The sequence below is a fragment of the Zosterops lateralis genome (genome assembly GCF_965231275.1).
Source record: "Zosterops lateralis genome assembly, chromosome: Z".
NCBI classification, from domain to species: Eukaryota; Metazoa; Chordata; class Aves; order Passeriformes; family Zosteropidae; genus Zosterops; species Zosterops lateralis.
This window is the reverse complement of record NC_139800.1, coordinates 44137673-44153024: the sequence shown is the minus strand read 5'-3', so window position 1 is coordinate 44153024 and position 15352 is coordinate 44137673. Positions and strand designations below refer to the sequence as shown.

The 15352-nt window shown below is 38.0% G+C and overlaps 1 protein-coding gene across 8 annotated transcripts in view; it reads left to right on the top strand.

Annotated features, from left to right (window-relative positions):
• Nucleotides 1-15352, top strand: part of SLC44A1 (solute carrier family 44 member 1) — a 146567-nt gene that overhangs the window by 56911 nt on the left and 74304 nt on the right. For 4 of the 8 annotated variants that reach the window (XM_083883590.1, XM_083883589.1, XM_083883584.1 and 1 more), the window contains exons 13-15: nucleotides 1000-1137; nucleotides 2789-3025; nucleotides 4623-4703. In XM_083883590.1, the coding sequence (XP_083739716.1) occupies nucleotides 1000-1137; nucleotides 2789-3025; nucleotides 4623-4703 (456 nt within the window). Of the gene's footprint in view, nucleotides 1-999; nucleotides 1138-2788; nucleotides 3026-4622; nucleotides 4704-5570; nucleotides 6357-6935; nucleotides 13632-14621; nucleotides 14770-15352 lie in introns of those variants that run through there. The other 4 variants (XM_083883583.1, XM_083883587.1, XM_083883588.1 and 1 more) reach the window with 4 other exon arrangements.

Sequence of the window (15352 nt, the reverse complement as noted above, 5' to 3'; positions counted from 1 at the left end):
GATATTAGTATTTTTATTCCCAGATGCTGACACATAATGTATTGTAGTTTGGAACTGAACTTGAATGATAGTACTTCAGTCTTGTCTTCATTACTGAAATTACACTGCAAATCACAACATTGATCTTTGGAATATAAACAAGAACTAAAAAATAGCCCATATTCATCTTTGTGAACATGGTTTCTCAACTTTATAACAACGTGTTTAGTAGTTAGAGACATTCCCCCTTATGTCCACTCAGTCAAACTACATCTGAGTTTCAAAATAATTTTGCTATGAAAAGAGAATTAAGCATTTCTATGTGTAATATTTAAGATCCTCACAATGTGAAAACTATACAAAACATCAAATTGTCATCATCATCTTCAAAGGGGAAAAAGAGTTGCAAAGTGCAACACACTAACTGGTCCTTGTAAAAGACCCCTTGTAAAAGTGGGTTTATGGGCCATAAGTATCACATAAATAAGTATCAGATAATAGAGGATATCTTGTACATAATATCTCTTTCACTGTTCAGATTCTTTGCTTGTGGAAATGTAGAAATGCTTGTGCCCAAATATAATCCTTGAAAATTGTCCTCACTGACCTTGAATGCAGTCTAGTTAAGTATTTAGAAATTATCTTGGTTGACTTGTGTGACACTGAGTTTCTTTTATATTTCCAGATTTTTTTTGAACTATTTAATTTCTAGCTATGCTACTGTTCACCTCCTCCTGCAGAGAAATTGCAAATTCTGTTTAATGAGTTTTTTTGAACAAACTTGCTAATGCATAAATTATGAGCAAGAGAGGAGAAGAACAGTAATTCTTTACCTCATATAATCTTCTGTCAGCTGGTTCATATTGCTTGATTCAACAACTCTCAAGGGAATTTTTGTTCATTGAAATTATATGAGGAATGTGTCTTACTCAGAGGCTGTGTCTTCCTCCTCACCTTCCCCACCCTCCCTCTGAAATACCCGATCATTATATGAATAAATCTTCAATCTCCTTTTCTCAGAATGCGTATACAGCCACAGCTATCAACAGCACCAATTTCTGCACCTCAGCAAAGGATGCCTTTGTTATCCTAGTGGAAAATGCTCTGCGAGTGGCTGCCATAAACACAGTTGGGGATTTTATGCTGTTTCTAGGAAAGGTATGTCTGCTGCATACAGCTGTTACAAACCTATGTAGAAGCAATCTTCCTTTAGCAATGGCTTGAACTCTAGTTCAAAATGCCTTAAAAATGCTATTTCTTAGTGTGCACTTCATCGCATCTAGCCACATCATATTAGGAAGGATAGAAAGCATAAACAGATGAAAGGGATAGCTGAGGTTTGTGATGCTTTTTGCATTATTTTTTTAGGAAGTCGAGACAAAAGTGATTAGGAAGTCTAAAGGTTTTGATTCTGTGGTTAAGACATAAAATCGAAAGGAAGCTTTTCTTTTAAATTCTGTTTAGTATGGGCTTTTTGGGTTTGTGTTGAAAATTTGACAGATTATTAATCACCTTTTATGACAAAATCAGACTGGAAGAGTACAAAAGCCTACTATGAAGAACTGCCATCTTAAGCAACTAAGTTCTACTCTGACAATTAAAAGGAGACTAGAATAATTTCTGCTATCAGTCAGCCTTTTGTGTTTCCAGATAATGGAGATTTACTGTGTGGAAACATAATCCAGTGAATTATTTCTATCCTTTGAAGTGCCATAATTTACTGAAACAATTAATACCAATCTACTTAAATCACCTGTGCCTAAGTACATGGACACTGGTTGGACTGATCTGTATTCTATATTGCATTCCTCTACTTCTGTTAAATCAGAGTACAATGGGCTGAACTTTGAATCCAGTAATTAAGTGAGTAAGATGTGTGAAGGAATAAACACAGGGGAGATACAAGTGCTTGGGAGAGCCTGAAATTACATAACAAAGTTTTACTGAGGAATCTGAAAATGTTAGGAAACACCTTCTGAAAAGATGTCTCAAATTATTAGACAAATGTTCAGGTGACAGAAATGCTTAAATGAGCAGTGCATATAAACCTTAATATCAGGTAAAATAATGCTACACTATCAGCATCTCCTCTACTACTTTAATGTGTTGTTTTTATGAAAGCTGACCTATTTTATGATAGTGTTTAGTTGCAGTTCATAATAATACATTCAGAAATGTTCCAAAAGTTAAGTGGCAACACCACTTCAGTCTTTTTGGTTTTGCCAAAACCAGACTGGTACCCAGTGGAATATCTGTTAGGGCCTTACACATAGTGTAGTTCTGTAGAGACTGTTACATGAAATGCCTCATGTGAATTCTGTTCTACTTTCTCCTGTATGGAGAGGAAATAGATATTAAACAAGCTTGGAAGTTGTTTACACTAGCAAAATGAAAACCATACCATTCTCCTAATACCTAACTTTTCCCTTCAACCCAAATAAAAAAATCCAACTGTACATTAGTTGATGCATTGCATCTGGTCGTGGGGTTTATATAATTGGCAGGATAAAGTTCTCTTTTACAGGAATGTTGTATAACACTAGAATGATGACAGCAAAATATAAATGTAATTTTCTCTGAAAAATACTCTTTGTGCTGAATGATATTGAACCTGCTCAAAAATGAATTAAATGTCATTTATCCTCAGGGATGTGGGGAATCCAGGAGGTAAAGGTCTTGTTACCTACCATTTGTAACCTCTAGTTCTAAGCCTGCAGAATAAGAAGCATATTGCCTTAAAACAAAGAAACCAAACAAAAAATATCAAAAGGCTTCTGCCATTAGAGTTGTCTACCATTTTCTTCTTCAGGTCCTGATTGTCTGCAGCACAGGTTTGGCTGGCATTATGTTGCTGAATTACCAACGAGATTACACCATCTGGGTGCTGCCACTCATCATTGTCTGCCTCTTTGCATTCCTGGTTGCTCACTGCTTCCTTTCCATTTATGAAATGGTTGTTGATGTCCTTTTCTTATGTTTTGCCATCGATACAAAATACAATGATGGGAGCCCTGGCAGGGAATTCTACATGGATAAAGTTCTCATGGTAAGTTTCCCCTTACTCTCACAGTCTAAGGATCTGGTTCCATAAAATAGGTATTTTGGCAATGGAATGAATGCACCAAGTTCAATATGGGGCTTTTTTGGTTAGTTGTTCAGTTGTTTTTTTCTTTTTTTACATTGCTGTCTTGTTCATGGCTTGATCAGGAAACAGTGTCATCTAATAAGCATCAAATAAGTAACGATGCTTCCTTCTCATGATATTGGCATCTATTTGTTAGCTTTAGATGAGCAGTAATCTTGCAGAATCATACTCTTGGATATCATGTCTTGTGAATGACACAGTGCAGAATAGAAAGAAGCAAAACAAGGGGAGAAAAGTTGGTTTTTGTACTTTTTCTAAGAAGGACCTTGCTTTGGATATGAGAGAGAAAAAATAACAGAGTATTCTACCTCATACATAGATAGTGACCACAGTGGAGTTTTCATATAGACATCAACCAGAATTTGACTCCGTCGCACATAGAAATACCAGGCTTTATGTTCTATTCTGGAGACTACATGCTGTGTCAAGGCCTTTTGCAAGGCAAATTAATTTTGTCCATTTTTATTCCATGTTATTATCTGTTCACTATAACTAGAAACCAAGACATAAAAAATCTGCTTCTCAAGTCCCTCACTTTGTTGTTCTGTAAGAACTTTCTTGACAGTGTTTTTAAGTGGCAGGGTGTAGAATATGTCTTTGTAAAATGTACCTTCATCTCTAGGCTAGAGGAAGATTCTCATGACTTCTTAGCACTTTTTAAAATTTATTATTGTGGGAAAACCATGACAAGAATTTAGGGCTAATTTTTTGTAAACCCCTCTGGAATCTAGAGTATATAATAAATAAATCAGCTGCTAATTAGTTACTTTTTAACAGAGTAAGCGTAAAATGCAGCAAGTTCTCTCAGAAGAAAGCACTGATGAATTGTAAAAGCATTGTGAGTTTCTTTAGTCACCAGTCAATATCACAAAACCCCAGCAGCTAACGTTTACTGACATTTTCTGCAGAATTCTTGCCTTTAAGAGAAAAAAAACCCTTAAAATTTTATAGCATATTTTCTAATCTTCTGGAAAAGGAGACTGTGATTTGGTGAAAAATGTAAGAGGTTGAATTGAGGACAGAGAAATCAGCCAAACCTTGGAAGTAATTATCTCCAAGTCCTTTTGTTTAATGGAGTTCTAACAGTATGCACAGAATATAAGGCAATAAATGAGATTCTGATTTGTTTGGGGTTTTTGTTGTTGTGGGGGGGTTTTTTGTGTTTGGTTTTGGCTTTTTTTTGTTTTTTGAAAATCAACCTTTTTATATTCTTTCCCCATAAAGGAGAGCATTGTGTGGTAAATGCGAAAGTTGTAAGAGCACATAAGGCAAACATCTGTCTGGCTTCCTGAATTAAGTGAGGGAGACTTTTGTGGCTATTTGGCAGGCTTTTCTGATACCTTGTGGTCAAGTCTAAGCAAGAGAAGTGAGAAATGCAAATTGCTTAGATATTTTGAGTAGTTACATCCTGAAGTTCTGTCTTGAGATTTGATCTTTGGAGTCTGCTCTGTGAAAAGCTTATTCTGCTCTCACTTGTCATTTCGTTACTTTTTTTCAGGAGTTTGTGGAGAATAGTAGGAAATCTATGAAAGAAGCTGGCCGAGGAGGTGGAGCTGAGGGCAGAGAGCTAAAACCAATGGTAGGTGCAGATGAGGAGGTGGCGATCCTCCAAGAGTTTCACTTTTACTTCTTCTCCCTCTTTGTCTTTACTGACTGCACTTCTTCAGGAGAAGTTTTTGTTCTATGTATCACTCAAGATGTTCTGCTTTTTCTGTTTGTGAGCTTGCCTATCACCTGGATGGCAGAGTTTTTGTCACAGCTGAGACCATCTCCTGTAAAAGTAAGATGAAAGGAACTGTCTCATATAAAACAAATGCAGTATCATTTCATTAGGATTAGTGGTGCATGCCATGTGGTATATGCAGACAGCCCCAGTTGCTGAATAGTCTAAAAATAAGATGGCTTTGAGATTCACTGGGCTCTTCTCAGCCCTGAGATGAACAATTTTTGCTCATCTTACATTCACTGCAAAAACCTGAAATGAAGAACACTACTGCGTCCATCCATTCTTGCAAAGTAAGGCCAGGTATTTAAAGCCCTCACCAAATTATCTTACACAGTGCCAAGGAATTGGATACAGTGATTCCTTTCAACCTGCTCCAATGACATTTCTCCCAGTTGTTTGTTTTATTGCCAACTACTTATGTTGCTTGTCTCTTGTGTGCTCTTTCCATCTCACACTGTCAGATGCACAGACAGTGAACAATGCATCATTTATGCTTCTGCAGCCTGTTTTACTTATGGTGTGCCTGTTAGGAAGGCATTGCATGTCTAAGTAGCCTGGAATAAGAACACTATACATGATACAGATAACAGATAGGAGGATAAGTTTGGAAAGTGGAGAACAGAGAGCGTATAACGGAGAGCCAGGCTGGGCAAGGTATGATTCGTCATCGTACATTATGACTTTGTGAAATAGAATATTTTTCCATCATCACTTTCGCAGGGTGTTTGGGGTCTTACTCATTTCCGTACCATGGGGATCATTTTTTTTACCAAATGGAATCTAAATAAGTGGATGCTAACAGAAGAATTTCTTTTTTCAACTATGTATGTGAAGCCATGTTGCATGAGCATTTTTTGACTAAGCTGGAATGGGTTCCTGCTATAGACTGGATAGATGTGTAGCTTTGTGTGTTTTGCTATTTCATTATGGCATACCAGTTTCTAGATCTGCTTTATGCCTAAATGCTGCTGTGTTTATACATACAAAAAACTAATTCTATGCTCATTTATTGTTTTCTTCTGGGAGTAATTCTAGCCGGTCAAGCAGACACTAACATTGGGATTTTCAGAGCGAGCTAATTTCTAATTTTTCTAATTTGCTAATAAATGCAAATGTGCCATGAAAATGATTGAGAACTGGGTGTGCAAACTCTTCAATCATATGCACAAAAAATTAAGTTCAGAATTTTATGTTAAACTCTATTTCAAATAATTCGTTTACCATAAGTGGTTTTCCACTTATGCTGTTGTCAGAGCTGGCACAGACTGCTGCTTACACTTTTGTACCTGACTGCCTAAAGCTTGGATGTTAAAAAACTTTAATCACCCCCACCCCTTGTAAAAGTGCAAACCAAGTACTTGCAAACTAAAGGTGGTCTTACTCTTGGAGGAAATTTTTCCTAGGCTCTTAGCCTGGTACTGGCTGAAAGTCCTCATAGGATGGCTGGAGAAGATGCTGAGCACTTGAGGCTCAGAGTGGAAGTCATCTGCTGAATTACTCCCAGTTCTGCTGCTCATGTGATTGTTTCGTTTGGAACTGTTTGGGCCTTGTGGTTTTCCATATTTGGGAATTCAGCTCCAGTTGATTTGATTTTGAAATACTAGGATCTCACTTCCTGATGACAATGGGACACAGCAGTTAAACTTCTGATACCTTTCCCCAAAGTACTGATAGACAGCCTCAGTTATATCTAGAATAGGATCATTCATAAATCTATTATGTAACCGCAATGCCCATAGTCCCAAAATTGTATGTCTGAAAATTAGATTGATATTACTTTTTTCTCTTCTTTTGCAAACAGAATCTTTACTGATTGGCTTCAGTTTCCTTGAAATGCAGATATTTCTTAGATATGACAATTATTTCTTAAAGTGAAATTCTCTAAAGTGCAGTTGTATTTAAAGTAGATACTAGTAGCAGAGATGAGGAAACACTTAAGGAAGTTCTGTTCTTGTATCAGGGCACAACAAAAAGCCCCACCTTTTCATGCTTCTTTCTTTATGGCTTCCAGTGACCCCTTTGATTCAGTTTCTCCTTGTCCTTTGGCATCTGTCTAAGACTGTACTGTATGACTTTGTTTTCTAGGCCTCTGGAGCAAGTTCATCTTGAAACTAGCCAGCCATATTGGAACCCATTGACATTCCAAAACAGTATATATATACATATATACATACATACATATATATATATATAAAAATAAACAGCCAAAATCAGAAAAAAGGAACAGGGATTTAAAACTTTTTTTAACAATTATTTTTGTGAAACATGTACTCTTTTCATACGGGTGGCTTTTACAAGCAGCTTTATCATTGTTCCATTTCTTAAATTATTTGTTGTGGTCATGGAAATGTTGATTCTTATCTGCCTGATATTTTAAAATCTGGAGGAAGTATCATTGTAAAGATAATCTGAAATCATGACTGGATTTAGAGACAGATTTCCCATGACACTGCAATCTGCTGAGTGTTTTACTTGTTTAATTTCTTTTAAATTTGTATTAAATTTGGGACAGTGACATGTACAGAAAACCTTAAAATCGAGAAAAGTATCAAATTTATTTTTTCAAGAGGTGGTTTCAGCAAAAATTTGTTCAGTTCAATTGTGTTTGCAAGCAGTTACTTTACTTTACAGCCCTGGTAGGGCACAGTTTTGTTTACCAGTATCAGATATCACAATAACCAACTCCTCAGGTATTTAGGTGTGTGGGAGCCCTTGCATCTCCTGTTGAACAGAGCCTACAAAATGGGGACAGATAATTTTTATATGCAATTAACTTCCTGCTTTCCCTACTTTTACCTCTCATACCCATTGTCCTCTATCTTTCCCCCTGTGTTCAGTAGCCTCCTTCACACTTCAGCAGTGTTCCTTTGAAGGGTATGGATTCTCCATATGGGCAAGTGAAATAACAGATTGTTAAAGTTCAGTCTTAGCCATACTCATGATTAATTCATGATTAGATACAAAGATGCCGAGGATGGGTAGAGAAATGAATTGTACTGCTGTACCGAAAAAAGTACTGTATGCTTCTTTTAATCTAATGAGAGAGCTTTGGGAGGTAGAAGGGATCATTCCTTGCCTGTTGTTTGATCCATATTTGTACATACTGTAGTGGGTGGCTAAAGCCAGAAAGGGCAGAGAAACATTCCTTTGGAAGTGTAGCTGCCAGGATAGTTATCTGAAGTTATTAAATAATGACAAAAGTACATGCTTTTTTATGATTATTATATACATAAATATCTTTTCAGTCTGGAAGCTCACCAGATATGAATGCTAATATTCAATTATTCAGCATAGTGAAATGGTAAATGCTTAACTGTATTTGCTAAGAATTAATGATCTGTCTATGCTATATATTCCTTTTATCAACATTTTTTTAAGAAAACTATTTTTGTTATTGTAAAGTTTCAGAGCAGAATTTTTAAACTTATTGCACTAAATACAAGCTGTCTACAAATAATGATGCCTCAATGGTTCAATCACTCCATTCCAGAAAATCTTATAAAAGAGTAAGAGCCTTTCTACAGAAGCTTTATGATGGAATAGAGAGGTATGTCTGGTTAAAGACATGCACAACTCGTGCAATCAAGGTTCAGTAAGTAAGCAGTTAACTGTGCTTCCTTTCAGACTCTCAGAGTTCTAAATTGCTGCTGAAGGTTTAAAAAATTATGTAGTATCATTTAGCTAACTAGTGCTCTTATCTTTTTGGCAATAGTAAAACATTTCACTTTTGCTTCCAGAAGTCATTTGATAACTTAAATTTGTTACTTTTTTTCCTGTAAGCCAGTTAAAACAATTTACACTTTTCATATCACAGATCCCAAAATATTTGAACGGTACAAAAAGAAAGATACATTTAGAAAGGATAGCTGTTGGAGAGGCAAAGAGAATTATCCAGTCCTGGAAGCACTTACTCATTTAAGTAACCATATCTGTAACTCTACTAGCATCATGAGGGCTCTGTAAGTATGGAAATTGTAACATACACATCTGTGTAAGTGCTGACTAGACTAGAGCTTCAGCCTAGGGATTCAAACTGGAGCACAGGAGAGATCTGTCAGTGTAAGTTAGAGCTCGGACTTGTCCAGACAAAACTGGAGCAGCCTTACTTTTGTGGAGAGGAGACATTCCTGCAGTACCAGTATCTAAGATAGCAGTGGTACTCAACACCAGTATTTGTATAGATCAGAGGGGCTTAGCAACACAAAAAATGAATGCTAGAAACTAGTTTTCAAGGCTAAAAGACTTATCAAGTACCCAGTTTCTTCCAGATAATCTAGTTTTCATCTTGTTTGGAGGTTGTTGGAAGTGCTTAATCAAAGAAGCCTTGTATTCTGCTTATTTTGATAAAAATTTTCTGCCATGACTGGTTCCACAAGTTTGTGATCTCCACTCAGTGGAAGTCCTGAGTGGGAACTGTTCTCTGTAATTGCAACTAGGACTGCAGTTAGTAACAAATTTTGTATTTTTGTAAGACTTGATTGTGCACCATTTTTATAGCAGTTTATCCTGTCTTAAAAATAAATTTGTTTATTTACATGGTGTTTAAAAGACACAGGTAACACTTTTCTATGGGTAGTTGTAATGTTTAAGTGAGAAATCTATATCATGACAAAGTTCTTAATAAAAACGTGTGCACCATTCTTGAGTGTATATCCAGCATGCAGTGCTTTTCAGTCCTGCCAAAAAGGCATTCCATCCACATACAGGCTTTTCAGTGGCCCTTTAAAGCTTTCCAATGTCCTTTGAAGTTCATTTGCAACCAAACTACAGGCTGCCCTCTTCCAGCTCTCTTGTGCACAGAGATAAGCAGAAGACAGAATTCTGAAAAGACAACTTTTCAGGACAAATTTAGACTTGCCTTTCCTAGTGGGGATAGTGGAATAGGAGGACATTTTGGCATGTAAATCCCACACACAAATTTTGAAAGTAGGGGTGCTGGGATCTGCCAGTGATAGATTAAATTTTTTTTTTTTTTTTTTTTTTTTTTTTTTTTTTTTTTTGACTGTTGTTTATTAAAACTAGTGTATGGTCTGCTTTATGGGAAGCAGTCTAGACTAAGTAGAAAGTGATGCTGCACTGAGAATAACTATGCAGGAGGAGCAGATGAGACAGCTAAAACAGAGAAATCATCTCCTCAGAAAGTCCATTGAATTGAGTAGTGCTCAAAGACTGGAGATTTAGGCTGGATAGTTTGAATTTAGAAACAATCATTGGGATTACTGCAGCATTTGGTTTCTGCATCATAGCCTCTGACCAGCTAGATTTCAAACAGAAAAAAAACATACCATTCTTCCTTAAATTGTTAAATTCTTTTCTACATTATTTTTTTCCGTTGGGAAGTTGAACAACACTACCATGTCATCTTTACTGCTTCTTCCATCCCTGAAGAACTTTTTTTGTTGTTGTTTTTCTTTTGGGTGTCATTTCACCTTGCTCTCTTGAGTAAAAGAGTGGCAAGTGGCAGAGTGTCAGCTCCCCTTTGTCCCTTGATCTTACCACATTCCCTTTTACCTTCCCAAGGCAATGATTCAGGATATCACCTAGACTGAATGAGAGAGAGAGCAGGTGCCAAGCTGAAGTTCTGAGATAGGATTTTTGGGGGGGGTTTTTTGGGTCTGGTATTACTCCAGCAATGTGGTTAGAAGTGCAACCAATCACTTCTAGAGTTTCACTGCTGCTCCACAGCTAGACTTAACAAATAGGATGGCCAGCTTAGAATTAAATCTTCAGCTTTCCAGTAACTCTCAGCTGCCAGAACCAGGATGGGCTTCTAAATGTGGCCTTAGATTGGCATAATAAATGAAAGACTTTCTGCACTGGGAAAGTGTGTCCTAGAAGGGAAAACTAGCAGTGGAAAATACAGTTAAATGTTGCAGTGGGTTAACCATGGCTGTCACATACACTGCTACTCTATTGCTTGCTTAGTCCCTGCAGCAGGATGGGAGAGAGCAGTGAAAGGACAAAAAACATGGATATAAGTGCAGTTCATTAAGCAAATAAGGGGGAAAAATGCAAAGGCAATCATCTACCAGCAGACCAATGTGCATCCAATCTCCAAGCAGCAGCTGCTTTGGAACCACACTCACCCTAGTATGATTGCTGAGTGTAACATTATATGGTGTAGAATACTTCTTCAGTCTGTTCAGGTCAGCTGCCCTGGCTGTGTACCCTCTCATCCTTTTGCCTAACCCCAAACAAATGCTGGAGTCCTAGAGTGGAAAATAGAAAAGGCCTTGACCCTGTGCAAGCACTGCTCAGCAGCAGGTAAAGCTTTGTGTTAGCAACACTGTATTGGTTGCAGATCTAAAACACAGCACCTTGCAGGTTGCTTAAAAGAAAATTAACTCCATCTAGCCTAACCCAGTACACAGGCCCACTTACCCAATAATTAATCCAAGACTTACTCCCTGCATTTCTGTACAGCATCTTCTCAGGGTGGTTACTTCTTTCTGAAAGGGCTTTTTTTGCAGCAGGCAATTAGCCTGCTCCACAGTGCTCCCTTTCATGGAGGGAGCAGGGGATGTTAGCTCTTACTCTTTCAGCACATAATGGGGATATAAAGCAAAAATGAGCCCTTTCTGTATCAGTGTTCTGGCAATTGAGCAGCCAGTGTTGGAAACAATATACTTAATGTGCCCTCAAGGCATGCACTTTAGTGGTTTGCTCTGAGTGGTTATGATGTATTCTTTGAATGTATGTTATAGAGTCAGAATAAAATGCATGTAGCAGACATATACTCATCACTATCTAGTGAGTGTTTAGTTCAGAGTGCATATTACATGCTACATTGAATATGGCACAGTCGTTTTAAGAAACAGTCTTAGATTTATAAGTAGATACCTAACAGCATTCCTGTTTTTTAAATAATGGCTTGACCTGTGCAGATACCATTTACTAAATCTAAATATCACTAGGCCATTTTTCTTGAACAGCTTGTGTCACATTATCAACACAGAAATTCTATTTCATCTTTGTGAAAAAAACAACAAAACATCCCTCATTTTTCCCAACACAAACCCCAACAGGCTTATTTGAAGCATTTCTTGCACTCAGCTTCTTTGTTGGGATAATGAAAGTTTACTCTAAATATTTCATTTTCAAATGCTTTTCCAACTATTTTATCTCTGCTGTTATTCCCATCATGTAACAAGATTATGGAGACTAGTAAATCTATATTTCTTGTGTTCCATAGCAAATACTGTTCTCAAGGTATTTTTTTCTTTTATATTTAGAGAGATGAGAGAAGAGATGAAACTCATCTCTTTTGATGTGGGTCATATATAAAAAGCAAAATTTCTGGTCTGGAATGGAGCTGTGATGAGTCTTGCAATCTGATACAATCAAGCCAAAGCTCCTCAGAGACCAGGATTATGAAAATATTTCCAAGGAGAATTGGTAGCATGAATTGATCTGAAAATACCTATTTGGAGGCTAAACTATCTGGCATTATTTGAAAGACATCTGTTAAAATGGAACTACAGAAAACCAGCAAATGCCTATCAGATTCTATTCCCCTCTCTCACTGAGGTCAAGACATCATATTTGAATGTGATGAGCAGAATTTGGTGTTATAAGCATTTGGTACTTTCCTACAGAAACATGGGACTCCCCTTAGAACCAAAGTTGCAAGAATTCAAAGTACCAGCTGTTTTTGACAGAACTAGCCTAATTTTGGTAAAGTTAAAGGCAGCTATGGCTTCTCTAAGTGTGTGATTTATAAGTTGATACCAAATAGCATTCCTGTTTTATGCTGGCAGCATAGGCGGCTACCATTCCTGAAGTACCACCTCTCCACTCTGGGTTGAGTGGGAAAAGGGGCAGCTTATTTCAAAAAGGTGTGGTGAAATTAGGACGCTGACTAGTTATGAAACCCAGCAGAAGTTCTGCACTGACTAGAGTTCCCACAATAATCATGTTTTTTCACTCTCAAATACCATGTGTCCTCTGTGTTAGTATTAGTTGGGTCCCTCCCTGCTGCTCAAGCTGAAACAGGAGAATATCTCTCATTTGAAAAACAGCACCACAGATAATTTCATAGTGTCTCCTAGGGGAGTGAGGGAAGAGAAAACAGAAAGGTGATTTTGTTTCTAATACAGGCCAGAAAGCAGTTGCCAGAAGTTAGGTGGAGCCATGGAGAGCAGATAGAAAATATTCCACAGGATCTTCACAGTAGTTAAGAAAATTCGCATTCGAATTCAGACATCTCACAGCAACATCTCCCGTGTCCCACTTTAATTTTACTCTGGAGTTCTTCAGAGCAAAATGAAGGTGGAATACTATACCTATAGAAAATAATTATTTCTATATAATGAATTGTGTTGCTAATTACAGAAACTACCCTATGGAAAAAGGAAAATCTTCTGAACAGATTTTAAAGGCTTGACAGTACTTGCATTGTCATAGTCCATCAAAGCTTCATCTGGAAACAAATTTTTTATCCTCCTTTACTCATAATTCTAACAGGGCAATCAAACCCCTGGACTGGCTTAGTGATTTACATTGAATCAAGATAAACTAACAAGTGCTCCTTTTTCCAGTGGAATGCCACCTCCTTTGAGAATGGGAAAAGTAAATGTGACACTGTTTATTGTTGTCTTGAGAACCTGAACTATTTTATACTGCAAGCTGTGAATGCAGGAAGAGAAAAGAAATTAACAGTGCTGATCTAATCTTAGATTTTCTGTGTAAACTGACATTGTGCCAGGATACTGATGCAAAACTGTATTTTAGTCTAAGAAATGTATAGGTTTTCTAATGTATCAAAATAAAGTTTTCCTTTTAAGTAAGAAAGAAATTTCTGTATCTTCCATGTGGTGTGTGTAAGCCATGCTCTTATTAGCCATACAATCTCATATTCCTGAGAAGCAAGCCAAATTTTTGCTGAAGTTTTATTTTGTTCTGTGCCTGCTCTTTAGCTGAGTAGCTGCAGTAACACTGGACATACTGTCATGGTGCCAAGAAAAGCATTCCGATGTTAATGTTTTCTGAGATGAGTGTGTGAATGGGGTTTGGTAGAGGAAAGACAGGATATTTTTGCTGTCTTTCTTCTCACTGATCCTCTCTCTCACTGATCCTTCTCACATCTGCTCCTCAGCTTCTTTCCAGAGTGTTGGAAACCGCCCCTTTAGGCTAACAGTTTCACCCATCACCACATTCCTCAGCCTCTCTGATAGGCTACAATGTGTGCTGAAGGTCAGTTACATACAGAAGCAGTTAGAAAGTTCTTCACTCTGAAAGGGGAGGTTGTGATCACACATGATCACACACAGAAGAGTCCTTGCTCATAGGGCTGTCTGGAGTGTACTGGCTCATAAGATGTTTTGCCTTACCAGGACAGCTGTGGGGCAATGAACAATAGGGTGGCATGAAGGAGATCTTGTTATGCATTATGAGCCATGCAAGTTGCATATCCCAGCACAGCACCTCTTGTGGCACCATTTCCATGTTCTTCAAGGACCTGTACACACTCCCTACTCTGCACAACTGTCCTAACAGCTTGGATGTCTAAAGATGGATGGTGAATAGAAGCTATAACAGAGGCACATACAGTCACAAAGATTTCTTCCCCTCTCCTCTCTATCCCATAGAGACAGCATATTTCTGCTTTTTGCTGCCAAATTTTTACACTAATACACTAATGCACTAATAAGCCAAGCTGAACCATATCTTCTGCTTCTACTGTTGTTTACTGCAAACCACTTCAGCACTGTATTTGCATAAAGTAAAGATGGTTTACTTTATCGGGAAACTACTGCTACTTCTAAAATGGAGACTGATGCTGTTGTGATTAATCAGTCAATACCATCAGGAGGAAAAGGACTGGACAGCCCATCAGGCACAACCTCTGTACACAGGCAGGGTCCATGCTGTGGACCCAAAGTGTTCTGCTCTGTGTCAGTGTTCTGCAGTTCCACTGAAGGTACGTGCCCTTGGCTTAGAGTGTCTATTTCATGGTTTATTAACAGTGAAGCTACATGGCTAGGTAGGTTAAGTTGCGTGGAGCAAAAGAGACTCCAGAGATATCCTTCATCAGTAGAGGTGTTAGGGGCACGAGGCATGAAACACACAGGTTGTAGAAACCCTGTCTGGTTTCCACTGTATTTTGCTGGTGTCAGAACTGCAGAACAGGAGCTTTTTAGCTTTCTTTATCCTCTCTAGCAATGAGGGATTGAAGCACTTCTGCAGAGATCAGTGCTCTGAAACAAGGGTTTCACAACTTCCAGGAGAAAAAGAAAAAAGCACCTAAAGGTGTGCTGCAGAGGGGTAGTGAGAGAAGCATGCTGGGAGAACAGAATGGGACATGGGACTTAGAAGGAAAATTTCAGGTTACTCTGGTGGAGTGTGGAAGAAAACCCTGTTCTTCTGCTCTTAGCAGGGAGCTGGAGACAGGTCCTGGAGCTGCAAAAGCAGAGTTTTTCCTTCAGCTACACAGCAGTTCCCACTGCCAAGACATTCTTCATGCAGTGGGCATGTACCTCTGACCACTTAGCTCTGGGACTCAG